Genomic DNA, 18,695 nt, shown 5'->3' on the forward strand with positions numbered 1-18,695 from the left:
CTTTGCAAGAGTCCGAAGGCGTTCGCGCACATTCTGCTCGTTGCTTCAGCCAGTTTATTATTGGAATGAGAATTTGTCGTCATAACTTACTGGTTAATGAGATGCACTTCACACAATGAGGTCGAAATCATACCCTCCAGGGGTGCGATAGTGTAGTATCGTTTCGGGGACCATTCCACGCCCTCTTAGACGACCTATATTTATCATACACGCGTGCTAAATGGATCGAGTTCAGTCAAGCAACGTTTTTTGTCAGATCAGTTCTAAACACCATCGACCTCATTTACCTTTCTAAAGTGACAAATGGCAAGTTTTCTTTTCTCAACCGCATCTTGCTGTTAAGCCTGCACCGCGTTTGCAGCGTCCCGTCCAATCAGCCTGCGAACGAACTCCTGCTGTAGCAACGCCGACAAGAGGAACCTGAAAGATTTTCAGAGTGACGACCTGGCTATTCAATGGATAGCATCGACGTCAGCGAAATCTAAACAACAGACAGCGGGAGAACACTAGGACGTTTGGTTCATCTATTTGTTTTTTGTCCCACATCGACTGCCCCGAAGCGGTTACGTGAACGTCATCTTAGAAAGTCGCGCAGGTTTCCTGTTTGCTGTGTCCCTTTTGGCATCTTCGTTGTATCCGGCGCCCGCAAGCGGCTTGTTCCGATCTGTGCTGTGGTGGAGCGGATCACGACCATACTGGGCCTCCTGTAGTTATTATTGTCTTTGCAAAGTACAGGCTAGTAACGCCTCTCCGGCGACGACGACGACTCATCGACCGTACTCTTTCGTGTCCCTTAATTCCAAGCGAGTCTCCTGGCTCTCGGTTGGAGCCAGGCCGCGCGAACTCACATCGCTCGTTTATGTTCGGGTATCAGTTAGTGGTTGTCTGACAACATGGCTGGACGTAGCTGTAGGACCCTCTTTACGTATGATACTCCCTCAGGTGCTTGATGTCGGAATCGCAAGAAGAAGTAACAATTAAGCCAGCTGAATACTTGTTCGGTTGTCTGCTATTCGGATTCATCGTTGACGTGTTATTTCCGTGAGTGCCGTTGTCTTCAAAAGAACAAATAGCGTTATCGTTGCTCCGTCTTGTTTGTTTTACGTAGCGTAATTAATGTCATTTCTGGCAGGGCGGCAGCGAAACGAACAATTGAAGGAGTAGCTTTCTTACCAAAAACCGCAGTGGCAGCAGCAGCAGCAGCAAGCGAGTGTACGTACAGATAACGACAACTCGTTATCTGTACGTAAGGAAAGATATTCTCATAACGTTTGCCGCTATTTCCTACGTGTTCCTGAAGCTCTTCCAGTTATTTACGCTTGGCCAGATTGGACTCTTAGCCGCTTCTCGACTTCTGTCCTCTTTCGTCTACAATCAGCATAGCGGCCTGCTTTTTGTCATTCGTCACTTTTAGGATACATTTATTTATGGCCGCTGCTGCTAAGACGGCAGCGGCTGCCGTATAGTATTATACGGTATACATACGTGGCCGCTGTATCCGCCGAAGCATTTGCTCGACTACGGCCGTCACGACGCCGCGGCTTAATTCCAATAGCGCTAAGTACGATCATATCCCTGTGTCGCTAGCGGAGGCTGCCTGTCCGACAGTCGCGAGGCAGCTGTAGCGACATCGGCAGCGACAACGGCGACCAGAAGTCAACAACGAACAGCAAAATTTGCTCGGCGTACGTATCTTGACCACTGCTGCTGCTGCCGCCGGCTCCACGGACGGAGAAATAGAGGAAGACAGGGAGTCCGAGGCCACATCTATCGCTCGATCTGTTAGTACGCTCTTTCGCGTGTGTGGCGTGCTGCTACCGGCGCCGTCTGTGCTAGCGGCGGCAGCAGCAGCAGCACTGGCCGCTGTGGCCATCCGCACTTACCCTTCGTCTCCGCCCGGATCTACTTTTACTACGGGCAGCGTTTGTCAATGGGCGTAGTAGTCGTGTCATTGTGGTCGATGTCGGACGAGGAACAGTCGCCGGAACAGCCGCCGCAGTGGCAGCAGCTGCTCTTGCTGAATAGTGGCCATAGCACACATTTGTAGTGGAATCCTTGAGGGCGCTAGTCAGCGGCCGGCCAGTGCTAATGGTACCAGTTGAGGCATAAGGCCGCTTCACGACTCGACAGTAAACATGGCCGTGGTGAGTCGCATTCACTGCAAAAATAAGCCGCTGGCATGACAGCATATACGAGCTTTCTAGCGTTCGCAGCGGTGGACATTTCAACTGTACAATAGCACAGCTGTCACCGCTGTTGTCGTTGCAACAAAATTGGACCGGATAGGGCCGCGCTAGATCGAGCGTACGCCTGCCAAACGAGTATCTGTCTGTCTATTCTGCCAGCGTATCGTTGCGTGCTGATCGACCGCGCCATAGGTGCACTTGCCGGTTGCCATTTACTGCCGGTGACAAGCAGCGATCAAGAGCTGGCAAACGCTGCGGGACGTGCGGTTCATCGTTGACGTTCGGTCGCGCTCCTCTCGGATGTCGAGTACGATTGAATTGAGTCCCTAAGTTGGAACTCGACAGTAGTCTGTGCTCGCCCCATCGGGCGTATAGGAAATGAACGGCTCCAACAATTGTACTGGTTCTAATAGTGTTCGTATTCGAAGCAGCTGCGTAGGGAAGTATTATTAGTAAGTAGCATCCTCGCGGGATTGCCAAGTCGTCCAAAAGGAGAAGTCCCTAAATGCGCCATTTTGCCCGCTACTCTCCAGGGCTACACAGATACGGATAACAAGATCATTATGAGAAAAAACGGCACTAGCAGAAACGATAAACAATTTAACGGTCGTAGTATCAATATACCGACGACCCAATACAACTGTCTATAAGATCGCGCATTCTGTCGACAACTATACGTACTCCGTCGGTAGGTCTCAATGATTGTTGATGACATAATAGCATTGACAGGTAGAGTGAGTGCGGTGGCCACCTGTAAACTAGCTCCTTGTGCTAAATCCATAAAGGTTGGCTTTGTGGTAAACGAAGGCAGAAAACGGGAAATTGTTGTCGCCCTATGGAAGGTGGTGAGGAAGTCCTTATCACGATTACTATTGAAATTGATCAAAGTGCTGGTTCTCAACGTGTCGACAGCCCTCATAACTGAGCTAAAAGAAAGAAGTGCACTCGTAGTTCTCGTTTTTATTGTGCCCCAGTTACGCCCGTCTTATTTAGGTACAATTGTGAATTCTGTGCGTCTTCGTCTTCGTCTTCATCTTTACACGTTGATAATTAGTGTCAGTCAGTGGATAATTACGTTAATTGTTCGCTTTACTATTATAATTACTATTACGTGGCTACAACCCTGCGTTTTCTTCATTATCGGTAGTGATTGTGCAGCTGATAATAGGTGAAGGTCCGCCCGGTCCGTGACACTAACCCAGCGTCCCAGTTGCTCCACGTTGTTCCTACCATTCCGACCCAAGCATCTGGCATAATTGCCGTCTTACTGTCGTCACCGAACAAGCGTCTACAACCGGCTCGCTGTGCACAAGGATTTTGCGAAAATGGTGAGATACCATCTTTGTCATTGATGTTTGTAGTGCTTTTGCTCGACATATTGCCCTTTGGACATCGTCTAACAACGTTCAGACAATATGCACATCCACAGGTGCTATATAGGATCCATAGGAATACAGAGCGGAACAACGGCCATAAACACATATTGACATCACAGGAGTCGGTGACGATGTTGATGAAATAATCGACTCAAAAGGTAGATTAGAACAAATCATGCGAGAAAAGGACGCCAGTTGTGGGGGTCGTTCTTAAAAAAAAAATATAAATAATTGTTTTCATGAAGATCATTTAACTTTGTTTACTGTAGTGTTTAGTCTCATTCGCACGAGCAGAGCGCGCGTCTTTGGGCCGACGGACCTGCTTCGAGTAACCGTTTCATCAGCAACCCAATTTTGGCGCCTGTGCTGTCTTGCTGCTGATGGGTCACCGCTGTGGCGCCAGTTGGGGCAGTGGCTTCTTCGTCGCCGTCAGCGTTCGAAGATGTAGAAAGCTTAGCCCGGTAGATATAGTCTCGTACGACCACTTGTTTTACCAGACGAGCTGCTAAGACATGTAGCGCTGATAGTCATAGAATACTGCATAATGGCAGCGCGCGCTGTTAGCCAAGAGAGACGCCGAGTATGGTGTTCTGAAGTGCGTCTGACGGTAGATGGCAGCTGGAAACAATTATGATAAAAAAAATAATACAAGTTTACTGTGCATATACACGAAAACGATACCCCGCTGTCACCAGCCAGATCGAGTCGATCCGTAACGGGTTGGGCCATGCGGGCCAAACCCCACGTAAACGTGACGAGGTTTACGATGATATTGAGCACTATTGTACGTAGGAATAGTAGAGATATTGCAGACACCGGGCGCACTGTTAGGAAACGCCAAACACTAGTAGCGTCTAGAGATTATCACCGTTATGAGAGGTTAGGTGAAATGATATATGTAAAATCGTGCATAATCCATCTTTCATTGAGCTAACATATTTTCCTTCATGTAGCGCACTTCAGGATAGACGACCCTGACCTACCCAACGTTCATTGCAGCTGACCTGTCATACGTGTTAACTCGCGTATGACAGACCACCTGCATTCTAACCCACCTGATTAAAGCGATTTGCAGTTTCTTTTTACTTTTTACAGTATAAACGTTTCTTCTAAATGCGTTCCTGCGAACTCCAAAATGGTTCAGAAATTTCTACAACGCATGGGGACGGAAAGCTAGGAAATCGTCTTGGGCAACTGAAGGACCCTAAAAGCAAAACATTTCATTAAACGAACCATGGAATACCAATTAACTTGAGCTAATGGCCGGGCGACAAGGGTTTTCATTTGAGTTTGTCATCGTCTACAGAGGCGAATTCGGCCATACAAAGGTCGACGTCGATCGTTTTTTTATCCCTTTCAAAATAAAAATTAAATATTCCAAAAAATGGCCATAATGACGCTAGCGGGTATTTGAACGTTTAACGTGATACGTTTTTTCTTTCTCGAATATTTCCACTTCGAAAGTGGGTGGTTAGCGTTTTCAACCATTAAGAGTATCGTCATATCAAACAGAACTATGTAGCGAAAACACACGCACAAGCGATCCTTTAGACAAAGCTATTCGAAACAATGTGGAGAAGCTAGACATTTTCTCTTCCGTCTGTTGGTAGTTTTACTTACAGCAGATAATAATACTCCGCAGAAAAAACCGCATCGAAGAAAGATCAGAGACCGCCAGTTGGTAATGGACACCCTTCAATCGACGCTGCTTTCAAGCGATCCACCGAAGACGAATAGGTCGAAATTCAGAAATGTTTTTGCACCCCAAGCGTACTCGGATGAAGTTGATACTCCCAAAAATTGTTGAATCTTTTTACGAGTTCGAGCAAAACTCCGTAATTATCAACATCAACGTTGGCAACATTAGCACTAGCATGTACGAATGGCTAGAAGAGTCGAGTGTCCATTGAAGGATGTCTTCGGGTATCCTATGAATAACTTGGTGTGCCTGTACAAGGCGAGCTTCTGCAACCGAACTACCTAGTTGACGGAACGACAAACACGCAGAACGTGTGACCTAAACTCATAGGTCGATGCGACAAGAAACAATCAGATTAATCAACAAATCGAGCGATGACGGATGGCACATTTCGTCTAAAGTCTTATTTTATCCAGGAGGACGGTAGTCCTATTTGGATCAGGTAAAAACACTAGTTCGAGTTGAAGCGTTCGGTCCCTGTGGCGCATTCAAACGATTCAAACAATGCTCCGAATATCGAAAAAATCCATATTTCAAACACTCGATCGTTCATTTCCTTTGACCCTATACGAAATACGTTTGTTGTCGCGTACGTTACAGACCGTACGTGCATGCAGATACATCTTATCATTAGACTAAGCAAAAGTTAGCTGTCTCGAATAGGACATTTTGCGGTGTCAACAAAAAAAGAAGCGTGTATGGTGTCCAGATTATAATCTACTGACGCACCTGTTCGTGCCATTGCACAAACCTGTTAACCGCCTACCTCAAAAAGGGGGAAGACAAATTAATGCCGCCGCGGTGCATAGTAGTCCTCTTAGCAGATAACTACTATTACAGGTGTCCCAGTATCAAAGCATCCGTTGTCTGGGAAAGGCATTAGACCAAGGGCAAACCTGCGGAATCGCCTGCAAATAACAACCATTAGATACTAGCCGTGCATGTGCTTTGGCTATACGCCTTGCTTCGTAGTTATCGATATTATCGATTTATAATAGTAGTAATCTGGGCCTTTTTTCCTGTATGTGAGTTACGAAATCAAACGTCAGCCAAGGTTTCAGTAGGACCGTTTTAAATAAATTTGCGCCTTAAGTAATTTTATCCAAACGTACTGTTATCATCTGATACTGGTAAAATATTTCTTCTCTATTGATAGCTCAATTGGTTGACATATCGTATCAGCTCACATGCATGGGTATACACATTACGCCAACGAGATGAACACAAAGACGTCAAATAGCACAGGATTTTTGCTGCTGTTGCTGCTTTTATTATTGTTCTCGTTATTGCTCCTGCTGCTGTTGTTGTAAAGCGGCCATTATTGAAACTACACCAGAACGGAGCCTTGTGATCGGTCCCGCCTCTTCCAACATCTTGAGTGTAGTAGGCTGTGTAAGTGCATCATCAACGGCGATGTCGGACGAAAGGGCTTCCTCGACACGCGTCCTGCCCTCTCCCATGTTCCCCCAGTCGACGTGTCACAAGACGAATCTGGCACCACATCGCGACCACCGGCTAATAAGATAACTTAGCTGGCATTTCGTTGTCGCCTGCGGTGTACCTGCCCTTTACGGTTTATAGTCTCCATTGTAGCCCAATGTAGTCTGCGTGGAGAGGCGATCCACTAGGCTATGACAGAGCGAACCAATACGTGTCGCAGTGCAGCTGGCAGGGTGGCGGGCGTGCCCGGGATGAACAGTTACAGATTGCGCCACCGAATGTGTTCGAATGGCACCGTTAGTGAGAACTTTTGCAGCTGTGGTCATGGAAAGCCGAAAGAACTGAAACAGCAGTGAGTGCCGACGGTGTCCGCGTTCGGCTTTTGATTTCAGCAGATGTCTCGTCTTGTAAAGGACTTATCCTACTACAAAAACAACAGGCACCAAGACCGCTACTGAATCACAATTGCCACAACCTGTGGGAACTTGAGCAAGTGGTGCTTTTAGTCGATGTGGCTCTACACTGAACCTTTTGGGCGGGATCTCTTTGTGTGGGAATGCTACGATGTCGTTTGTGAGTACACATTGACCTGTCTATCTGGCAAAGAACGATAAACCGCTAGTTAAGCAAAACAGAAAATGGAAATGATGAACGAAAATGTCGTTTTGAAAAAGTTCTGTATGGAGCATACGTGCAATCTGCCTTTCTCAAGTCGTTCTTAAGAGGGCGGGCAATCAAGTTCGAATATCATACAGAATACAGTTGCACGAAAAGCTGGCCTTACATAATCACATAAGTACGCAATCAGATCTAGCAAAAAGAAAAACTATTCAAATGCAATATTGCACAGCGGGAGAATAAGCCAAACATTTAGAAATCGGAGACCTTTAAATATAGGGCCTCCGTTTTGAGTAACCCAAACTCGTATTTAATCAATGCACTTAGCCAAGTGGGCCGTCTTACCCGATGGCAATCAGCTCGGAAACAACAAACATTTTGTTATCGTTTGAAGGCGACAGAATGACCATAAAAACGGGTTCACTGTTTTCTTGACATTTGGTCTCGACGTTCGTCATGTCAACTTTTGCGTGAAGAGAGGAGCCCAATCCATTGCGGAGCAATGAAACGCGCGCATGATCGCCCGACTATTATCGGGCTTCACCTAACTGATAATTCCCATGTTTACCGCGCAAGCTTATGAACTATAGTAAATTAAGTAATAGAGAATACTGAATAAATCAAGGAAACCACCAAGGTGGCCTAAGACAAAACTTAGGTTATGATTCTCTGTTGTATACGCTGTATATGTTGTTCAATTGAATCATATGAATGATGTGACTTGTGTCAAAAACGCAATGGACAGAATGTCCATCGAAAAGCTGTCCTCCATGCCGGTGTTTCAGTTATGTCAACTTATAAGTTATTCGTAAGTGGTTACAATTAGCTAGAATTCGACCAAAGGCGATTTAAGTACCGCAATACACATGCTCATGGTAGCTGCCAGTGAGTTTCCACTATCGGCCATCGAAGTGTACTGAGATTACCATCGAGAATTCAGTCAGCACGTACTTAACCAATGCGGAATTGTGAGTAAACCATGGAACTTCACAAATTACCCTTGTAAACAAATCGTTGATATACACCTAGAAGCTTGCCTACATGACACAAATGTATGAATCCGTCCGTATAGTGTGGGGGTTAAACAATGACAAAGAAAGGCCAGCAGCTCTTCCAATAACTGCATGTTATCAATGTGGGTAGGCGATTTCTTTTCGTTTACCTACCTCGATTATTAGTTGTTTTGACAGAAAACCAAGCTTCCAAATACGTTATTTTTATTTCAACATATTCCTCCCGCCTCAAACATGCAGAGGTGGTCTATGACCTGCGTAAGCTGTCGAAGAAAATTTTAGGCTAATCGAACTGCCTTAGGGTGGGTGGAAATAAACCCATTATTATGTGTATCGTTTGGTGGTCTTGGGCGGATAGTGTTTTCTGCTCACGGTAAACGATTATAGAGAGAAACAGGTATTGTTCAGTTTTGCTATAGAGACGGTGCTATAGTAGAACAACGAAGGAACGACTCGATTGTTATAATTTCCTATGCGATGACTTTATGCGTTAAGACGACTGTACTTCCATGTCGTTCTGTGAAAGTTACTTTCCAAAAAGGTACTAGAATACTGTGCGACCAATAAAATTAAGATTCTGGGAAAAATTATAAAGTTCGGGTATTTTAATGCCTGTCGTCTGGAAATCTTGCAGGCGTAGCGTATAGCGTACGAAATAGTCGCGCATCGCTTTCTTTAACCACATCGTAGACAAACACGGCCTTTTACCGAGTTTTATGGATGCCAGAACGTATGTAAGTTTCTCACCTTTTGAGGCACTGAATTCGCACAAAGCTAAATTAACATATTTTGATTGTTTGTTTCCAACAAAGCGAACCATTGACTCTGTTGTAAGAGAAAACGATTACATTACTTGTACTAACAACAGGGTGGGCATATTAGATGTAACGCATAGGTTATCTACCACTAAAGGCCTGCACCGATTTCTATTTTTTTTTCGTTCGGCAATTTTCTAACACCCAAGATTCGTTGACGCTTGAAACAGGGCCAGCCCGAATAGTTCGATAAATTCATGCAAATGTAACGCAATGCTGTTTTTGCAATAGCTAAATTGAGCGTTCTGTTTCGATATATGCGGCTTGATCTGAATGCTGGACGAGTAGTGACTTGTTCTTTGTTAGCCCAGCTGGGGTTGACAGTAGCGTACGTGTCAGTAGCGTTCTCCTCAAATCTATTTTTTGGCAACGTCCTTTTTGCACGGCCGTAGCATAGGCCGGTGGAGCCCTACGACGCGAAGGTAAATACGTACAAAAAAAATGACGAAAAAAAGATTGTATTGATGCTATTGGTACTGGGGTCTCCGGCAATGCCAACTGCGGTTGGCCTCGTTGTCGCCAGACGACGCTGATGATGTCGTGAAATATCTTGACGGGCAATTTCGTAGAGTTTGATGCCACTCGTCCAACTTTTCCAGCCGGATCTCAACTAGAAATAGCCTGCTGTGGAAATATGAATAGAAATAGCTTCTGGTCTTGTGCCTGCAGTTACCGGGCAACAACAACTAGGAGAGAGTGGCTCCCACTCATTATTCAGTGAGTTCCGCCGTCGAATCGCATGAAATTATGCAACAAGTGACACTTATAAAACAGACAATGTCATGATACTGTGGAGGAGGTAGGTATTTAATAGAATAGGCACGATTACCCGGAGACGCTAAAGAGTTTGGATATCAGTGCTGCCGATGCTGAGCGCCCTCTCCGGACGACTGTGCCAACTGTCAATCGGTTTCCGACCGCGATAAACATAGTTAATATTAAAAAAAGAAAAAAAAGCGGAAAGTATGCAAACGAGTTAAATATGGGCGATTCCCCTGTTTATATGCTGGATCTTTTGTTTGTGTCCATACAGAGGTGACACTTTATTTCAAACAAGTATCTAGATCTGTTATACTAGTTTCCGCTTCGTGTGTGCTTGAAGGCGAGGCGTTCCTGGCGGCCGTGAAGGTGCAACGTATCTTTTATACTAGAGCAATGTCAACCATCTGGCTGTTAATTAAACATGGCTTGCGACAATTAGCGATACTGTTGTAGCATTAACGTTGAATAACGTTATTTGAGAACTTTGTTATTTCTTACATGATCGGACACAGGTGTCTCGAACAACAATAATAAAGCAGCTCGTACCGATCACTCTATTGCACGCACGTAAAGCGGAACGTAAAGGGATACGTCCGATCACGCTCGTTCTCATCCCTTAAGTCGTTTTTAAACCAAAGCCTATATTTTTTGATTTCGAAACTCGTCTCTGTTATTATTATGTTGTACCTGTCTCTCTGTTTTAGTACAAGGCCGTGTGTGCATGACCATGTTGTCATGGGACGTCGGACGTCAACGCATACATCCCTTTGACGTAACAGGCGATGCAGTCCTGGCTGACTTCGACTGTACTTTTTGCCACCCTAATGCAGCATTGAACCTATTTTGAACATCTGTTGTGCACCTTTAAGACTATTCCTGCTCTATCGGGAGAAAATGGTCAATTTTTTAAAAAGTTTTCGTAAGTGAACATAGAATTTCGATAGCGTTTCACTTGCGTAAATTTCGACGGCGACATAACAGTATGTGATCAAATTTTGCAAATGGGTAAACTGACCGGTCGTGCTAAATTTTGTGTCAGTGACTAGGGGAGCGGCCGCTATGGTCACTTGTAACCTCGGCCATTAGCAACCATCATCACACCCATACCATTACCATTGTGTACAGATATAATGTCGATATACAGTGCAGTCCTCAGTAAGTAAGCGCGAACTTTGCCTTGGTATTCGCGCACGTTGACAAGGCTTCACTGACGGGAACGACAGTACGTTGCCTATCGTCGTTAACGATTCTCTCCTTTTCCGTTTAGTTCTGGTCTCCCTTTGAGTCCTTCTCAGCCGCCACTGGCCCGTCGCTTTCCTGTTATCGTCGCCGCCGCTGTCGCGAGTGAACAACGTGACAACTGCTGTCGTCAAGTACGATGACATCGACGACGTCGATAGCTGACTGTGACTTGACCGGCTACTGAGAGCACGCGGTAGAGTAAAATCGAAAGAAAGAGCGTCTACGTAGCAAAGTCACCATCAACACAACGGTTGTAGCTGGTCTGCGGCGTTGGCGGACGGCTAGACGGCGACGGTATACGATGGCGCGCCGGCGCCGCATAAATCTCCCCCACTCCTTTTATCCCCTCTTTCCCGTAGCGCCCTGCAGCTCTCTGGCGCGATCGAGCGCTAACAGCAGCAGCAAAATGACGCCGCCGGGCTGAACAAGCAGCAGCGGCGGCGGCGGCGGCGGCGGCGGCGCACTGGCAGAAGCACACCAGGAGAGGAGCCACCAGCGCGGCTCCTTCAGCTGAAATTTCGTTGTTCACTTGTCGTTTTTTGGCAGCCGGAGTCGGAGAAAAGCGCCGTGGCAGGCGTCAGCAGCAGCTACATTCACCGATCAGCGACAGTAACAACAACGGCAGCAATCACATGGGACGGTGTTTGTTGGCGAAACTAGCCAGCAAGACAACATCAACTCGGGACAACAGCAGCGTGGTAGGACCACGATTGCTGTCGACCCTCCTTACGCGCGCTGGATCTGTCCGATTCGAACAATGGCGACAGGCACGAAGCAAGCGGCAACAGGAGCAGAGGCTCCGACAAGAGGCCGGCGATTCACCGACAATAAAAGTTGACAGCAGCGGTCTCTCGTGGCGATGGATCCTGCGGCACTCTTTCACTCGTAAGCGCGCCTGCCTGGCTACTTGATTACCTGTCTGCGTAGAAGCGGTTGCGCCTGTGGCACCTCACTGGCGCCCTCGCCGACGTCGCCATCACCCAGGCAACAACGGCGCGCTGGCGTCGCTAGTGGCGGCTGTTAGGCGTACCTCTGTAGGCCGGCAGGCGTTTCGGCCGCCAACCAATATTTAACTCCCGATATTTGTCGTTCACTTACAAATCCCCAACATCAATGCGGCGAGCGGCCATTTTTTGCGATATCTATGTAGTACGTCAATTATCGGCAAAACCACTTATACGCTACAAGCGGACAGATCAACAACGATAAATAGGGTAGAATGTGTATTTTGAATGGTCAGACACTGATCATCGTTGTTAATACGAGCGCTTTTAAGCTCAAATAGTCTACGACATGTATTTTCGCTTGATGCAATGTTAGTCACCGTTTGGCTTATGCACACTTGCCAATTGCAGTGCCAACTATTGTTCTTAGCTTGTAAATATGCACGAAGTTTCTAGTACAACATACAGAGACTACGGTAAAGTTACAACAGCTTTAAGGTACAACTGAATAGTTCAAGCGCTTTTCCAAGCTGCTCCAGAACACGTAAGTACATCTCCTGCATGTACGAGCTAGTTTTTCATACATTTGACTTTATTTTTTTGCCCCCAAAACAACAGTGGTTTCGTAAAGTCGAAAACAGGGTAGAGCAAATCTACGTCAGGAAATACTATGAGCAGCTGGACAATTTGCTAAACAGCCAAACTCTTTAGGTCACACCTGTGCCTGCAAACAACCTTTTAGGATAAATAGTCATTACTAGCCACCAAATGTCTGTCTGTCTGTCTCGTTAACAAAGTGTTCGCCACACAACCTACATACATCAACGTACCTTTGTATGCTATCGATATCGGGGAGCATACGGCTAGTTACGAGGCTGATTTTTCAGCGTCGTGTCGTGTGTCTGTAGATTACTCGTATTTACAAAAACGAATTATATATCGCAAAAGTGAAGCTCTTTTATAGTTTAGTTCTGAAACGATCGCTTTCATTGTATCAGCATTTTATCCTGCTGAAAGCATTGCCCACAACATTTAAGTTCTACAGAAGTCGTGTGGACGCAGCAAGTTACTTTTACCGAGAACTTCGAATACTTGTTCTTGCCCTTGCACACATGTACGTTCGATGCAGCTTTCAACATGCGTAGAATCGACACCAGCCGAATGGAAAAGTACAGAGGGATCTAAACTGGCTCGTTAAGACATTCACTACGAACATATGCGGTAATAGCTTATCTGCATCCGTGTATCTTCGTAATGGAGTGTGTTGATTGCGGTGGATAGCAGGGCGGCACAGGGCACGCGAACAGCGCTCGTCATTTGAAAATGATCTTTTTTTTATCGGAAGAGAAGACAGATGATCTCAGAGGACAGAGGATTGCGATAACGATTGCTTTATCTGTTTACTTAATCATAAAAAGTAAAATGATACCATTCCCAACTTTGTTCATTTAACTGGCTAAAGCTAACGATTGTTGTCGACTAATTGTTGCAAGACAAAACAGATAGCGTCTTTTATTCAGGCGGTGTGTCTCCCGTTAACATAAGAATAGATCGACATAATAGAGAACGAGCCTGTACGTCGCAGTGTTTCGTATCATCAGCGTGTGTGCCACCCAGTGAGAGGCATTTGACTAGCTGGTACTGAACTGCGGCGGAAAGGATTGTCTTCTGGTAGAAGCTTTGAAGGTTATAGGTAACAGTGATCGACTAACGAATTTATTTAGAATTCGTTTAGGCTAATTACAAAGACGCTGTTTGCGTCAGTGTAAAACCATTGACTTCGCTCGCTCTAATAGATCAGCCCATCAGCTACACAATGGACACCTACCGTAAAAACGCTTCGATAGACTACGCGCTCATGTAGCAACGCTGTTTGCGACAGATATGCGCGATAAAAGCTGCAATGCGGTAATGCTTTCACCTGTCCAATCCTGTTTTTGTTCAACCCAATCAAAGCTTATTGTACCCAATCCAAGTTTTTGTTTTTATATATTTGTCCTACTGCTACATCTAGATCCCTATCGAAATAATCCCACGTGACAGATGTGACACGGAATAATTCCGAAATATAGTGCTTTGTGGACAGCATGCGAGGTCATTGGAGTGGCCGCGGGTAAAGGACACACATATTCTTCCGCTAATGGCTATCTTCGGCAGTGAAGTTACATAATAGCGCCATGCTCGATTTGACTATCATTTAATGCATCATGCTAATTTCGTTCGATCTGAATATGTGACAAGGAGCTTGTGCGAGCTCTTGTTTACGAGCCTACGCTACCGTAAAACAGGTTAAATCATATTGTAAAATCGTATAGCATGCAACCATAAATATGTATTGCCATCTAGATAACGACCGTCATAATAGTCATCGCCGTCAGTGTTCTTCTATTTACTCTGCTCATTTTCTTTCATTAGACATACTAGAATTTTGTGCTCGATTAATCTTTTTAAGGCGGAACCCGTTGGTAGACAAATGCGTGTATTTGTACTCAATTCCGTTGACGTTAACGGGACGCTTTTTGAGTTCGCTTGACCTCGTTGCGAGCAACGGCACATTTATCTGTGATATGGAGATTACCATAACAGTGGTCCCAGACGGACATGGATTACCTGAAAACCCAACAGGCACCGACCATTTCCAGTTTAAATTACGCGGTGGATGACCAGCTGTATTGCAACTAGCAGCAATCTAAATTAACATTTTTAGAAAATATCGCAATTTACTCGTTAGCTGAAGTCACAAACCTCAGGTTTGTGTAGCTGAGAAATTTAGCGCTAACAGACATTTAGATTTCAGTTATTAAACACTGCAGAGTATCTGTCGTTTGGATAGCTTATTACGGATTTGTCCCTGTGGTTACACTCAAGGCTATTCAAATGCAACGGTGAAACTGTTCCTTGAGATGCCTTTTGTAGACCTGCAATTCGCAAAACAATCGAGATACAAAAAAACACAAACAGAAATAAAAACTATATCGCGGTAAGAGACATTGCGACTCAGATAGATGGCGCAATCAGTCACGAACGCAATTAGAAGGTCAACAATGATTTCACTGACCGATTTCCAACTGCGGAACTCAATGCTAAAGCAATGCCGTTAAAAAGTAAATTTCACGGCCGCTGGTGCAGTAGCCTGTATAACCGATAATCCGAACCGGACCGTTTGAAGGCGTGTTGACCGGGCATTGTAGGAGACGCGGCGTACAATTTGAAACGAAGATCTTGAGCATTCTGAACCATTATCACTCGAAAAAACGTGTCGAATACGCGTGGACACACAACACGGACACAGAGAAGTAGCGAAAAGAAGAGGTTACCGCTGATTACGGCGATAAATGCTGTAAAATTTGTGTTTTGCTCTCAATTGTCATTGGCCTATTGATGACGACGACGACACTGTGCCTAACGAGGCACGTCTGCAGCAACAGTAAAAATAGTAGCGAAAACAATTGAAGAGCTCTTCCTTAATAATCAGCTCAGATAATTGATCGTTGAAGAGAGTGTTACAGACTGAACATCCGTCACATAGCCACCAAAACAAACGATAGAAGACGTTGACCGGAGACGATTATCTTATGCGGAGAGAACGACCCTAGTTCGCTAGATAGTAATAAGGATAAATAATCTACAAAGGATAGGCGACAACGATATATGTGGAACTTCATCATTGAATTGAATCTGTTTAACTGATGATTAACTCTGACAGAGCGTACATTAAGTGAGGTAATCTGGTGAGGCTAGACTGAGGGAATGACCGAAATTGTCCGAAGCGCCAAACGTACGTATTTGACTCTGCAGTAAAGTGAGAACACGATTCAACAAAACAACACAATGAATGTTCCTGGCGAAAGTGATGGACCTCGTAAATTATTCGTTGCCACCGGTAACGTAACAGTCTTTTAGAGAACGGTCAAACTGATGGCGATCTCACACGGCAGCTCGTGAGAGTGATTGTCCATAAATGGTAGATCATAACATGAAGCTAGCCTCAAATATCGAAGGTTACCGTTAAACATAAATGCTAGTTGCTCTCTGTGCATGTAGATATATATATCTACATCGAATACATGCCATTTGGAGGAGGAGCAGCATCTTTTACGAAAGCGAATTTCGGGAAATTTTAGGAAGTACTGAGCCGCTTCAAAACAAACGCGCTATCTCTGTGCCGAAAGATGTCAGGCAAAGCTAGTGCAAATTCATATTGACGATGGTCTAGCTCTATACGTATTGCGACTCGATTCCATGCAAACAGTAAGTTTTCTTTAGTAAATCGTTTTCTTTAGTGACATCGCCTAACATATTGACTGGAAGTAGTCTTGCTACCATTCGTTCTTTCGACCAATGTTTTATGACGGCGCCGTGAAGCATTGTAAGGAATACGCGTTCGAGTCCCTCCGTTGGTTGGTACCATAGGAATCCAGTCATGGAAATAGGTGTTTTACCTTTTTAACTTCTTTCACTGAACTATTTTTGTTGCTCTTTTCGAAAAAATTAGTACGATACATCCGTCTGCAACGCGTGTTCTTCGAACAATCGCTAAATAATCAGAACGGTTCTTTTTAGTGGCGTGTCCGCAAACGGCCGTCGTGAGTTCGGTCCCAAAAAGATAAGAGCCCACCTTCGTAGGAGCTCTATGGTTTAGCTCAGAAAAGAAGCTGTATCTATCGACGTAAACAGCTTCGTATTTGCGCGAACGTTACCATCTGTATCTACTCATTGAACGGCATAACACGAAACGTTATTTCTCTTTAGTAGTGAAGCTTCGCAGGAACGCCACTCGGCGGACTGGAACAATTTTGTCTGCTAAAATTTGTGTTTATGTGCCTTTTATAGCAAAAGACTGAAGAATCTATCATTATCCTATTAGCATATTCAGCAGGTGGTTTATTTAACTAGCCAACAGCAACATAAAGACCTCAGGTCCAAGCCTCCTTCCTTATGAGTCGCTGTTGCAACTCCGAAAAAACTTCAAAGCCAAGTCTAAATGAATCCCATCAAAAGAGCTGCCTAATAAGGGAAACCGTTATGAGCTAGTTTGTCAAGTACGCTTCAGAGCCTAGGAAACTAATTACTACGAGCTATTTACAATCGTATCATCAGGCCACAGTTGCTCTCCTCCCGGATTTTTCAAAGGCTTGTTTATTTTTTGGGCTGCCTTTAAATGTATGGGTTTTTTTTTGTGTAATGTGCGCGCTATATGGCTACTGAACTTCGAAACAGTTGACCAGTGCTCCTACAACGTGCTGAACTTTTTAGGCAAATACCATATTGTCTATGCATAGGGCTTGGGCGTGTTTGTTTACCGCTACGAACCCATCTAAGAGACGGTAAGCAGTAAGCTGTAAATTTGCTCTCAGCTGCGGAAAACTATACTACAGGAAAAGAGACATGTTGGATACAGTAAATGCTATTATGTTTATAGCACCGCATACATAAGGGCACACGATAAAACCGAAAATGACGAAATGTATGACGCCATGCGTCGTGTGTTTGAACAGCATCTGTCGCCAATCGGGTTAAATATCCGCTGGGCATGTCCGGAACACCATTCCTTCTATAATTAGCGGTAAGTTCGTACCCATGTTCGTATTTTTCTAGATATTGTTCACTAAAGTGACCATCAGGCGAACAGTTCTGAGTGGACTGGCTTGGACCCATAAAACTGGACATGACACTTACGCTTGTATATATATATGATTCCCTTTTGATTACCCTGTTATTCTATGCACACGATCGAATGGTTAACAAATGATATATATAACGCAAATCTAGCTTACCTACGTAAATTCAGCTTATTTGCTAGGTCTACGTATTAGTGATTTTTTGCCTGTGATCTACGCATTTGTTTGTCAGCTGTCTTTTTGGCTAGCAGAAGCGATTCACTGTTATCTGTCAGCCGAATGTGAAGTTCTTTATCACGTTCACTTATTGGTCTGCCATAGGGTCAAGTCCGCATTTGCCCAGTATCCCGCTACTGCAGTTGATGGCTATGGCAGCCATGTAAAGTACTGACGCTTTCCGTACAAGTGACTTTCTAATGGGATCATCACCGTTGTCAGTTATTAAAAGTGCATAGGCATCGCACAATGATTGTATTGGCCTGGTCTTGTAACAGCTCTGCTTCGGACTTGGGGAGACAGTCCGGGTAGAGGTAGAACGCAGCGAACTTACAAAGATGCATTAAAGCAGCAACGCCAACTCGATGGCTTTAGTGGTAGTGGTAGTGGTATCGTTGATTGCCGTCGTTGTCGCGATGATGATCGTTTGGTCCAATGAATCCCCTCTTGTTGTTGTTATTGTTGTTGTTGTTGTTGCTGCTGCTGCTGCTACTGCTGCTGTTGCTGCTGTTGTTGTTGCTGTTGTGGTTGTTGTTGCTGTTGTAGTAGTAGAAGTAGAAGTAGTAGTAGTAGAAGTAGAAGTAGTAGTAGTAGTAGAAGTAGTAGTAGTAGTAGTAGTAGTAGAAGTAGAAGTAGAAGTAGAAGTAGTAGTAGTGGTAGTACTAATAAGTAGTAGTAGTAGTAGTACTAGTAAGCAGTAGTAGTAGTAGTACTAGTAAGCAGTAGTAGTAGTAGTACTAGTAAGTAGTAGTGGTAGTAGAAG

General features: G+C 44.8%; 1 protein-coding gene and 1 long non-coding RNA gene across 4 annotated transcripts in view; both read left to right on the forward strand.

Moving 5' to 3' along the window:
• The first annotated feature begins 2,082 nt into the window (after positions 1–2,082).
• LOC111263397 (noggin) overlaps positions 2,083–18,695 on the forward strand; it is a 38,905-nt gene continuing 22,292 nt past the window's right edge. The window contains exon 1 of one of the 2 annotated variants that reach the window (XM_022838429.2): positions 2,083–3,514. In XM_022838429.2, coding sequence (XP_022694164.1) covers positions 3,512–3,514 — 3 coding nt within the window. In that variant the 5' untranslated portion in view covers positions 2,083–3,511. Of the gene's footprint in view, positions 3,515–6,467; positions 7,275–18,695 lie in introns of those variants that run through there. The other variant, XM_022838428.2, reaches the window with a different exon arrangement.
• The window catches only part of LOC111263398 (uncharacterized), a 19,584-nt gene continuing 13,108 nt past the window's right edge, over positions 12,220–18,695 (forward strand). Inside the window, exon 1 of one of the 2 annotated variants that reach the window (XR_015312292.1) lies at positions 12,220–12,639. This is a non-coding gene — a long non-coding RNA (uncharacterized LOC111263398). Of the gene's footprint in view, positions 12,640–17,349; positions 17,662–18,695 lie in introns of those variants that run through there. The other variant, XR_015312293.1, reaches the window with a different exon arrangement.

Source organism: Varroa jacobsoni, unplaced genomic scaffold (genome assembly GCF_002532875.2).
Source record: "Varroa jacobsoni isolate VJ856 unplaced genomic scaffold, vjacob_1.0 scaffold_762, whole genome shotgun sequence".
Lineage (NCBI taxonomy): Eukaryota > Metazoa > Arthropoda > Arachnida > Mesostigmata > Varroidae > Varroa > Varroa jacobsoni.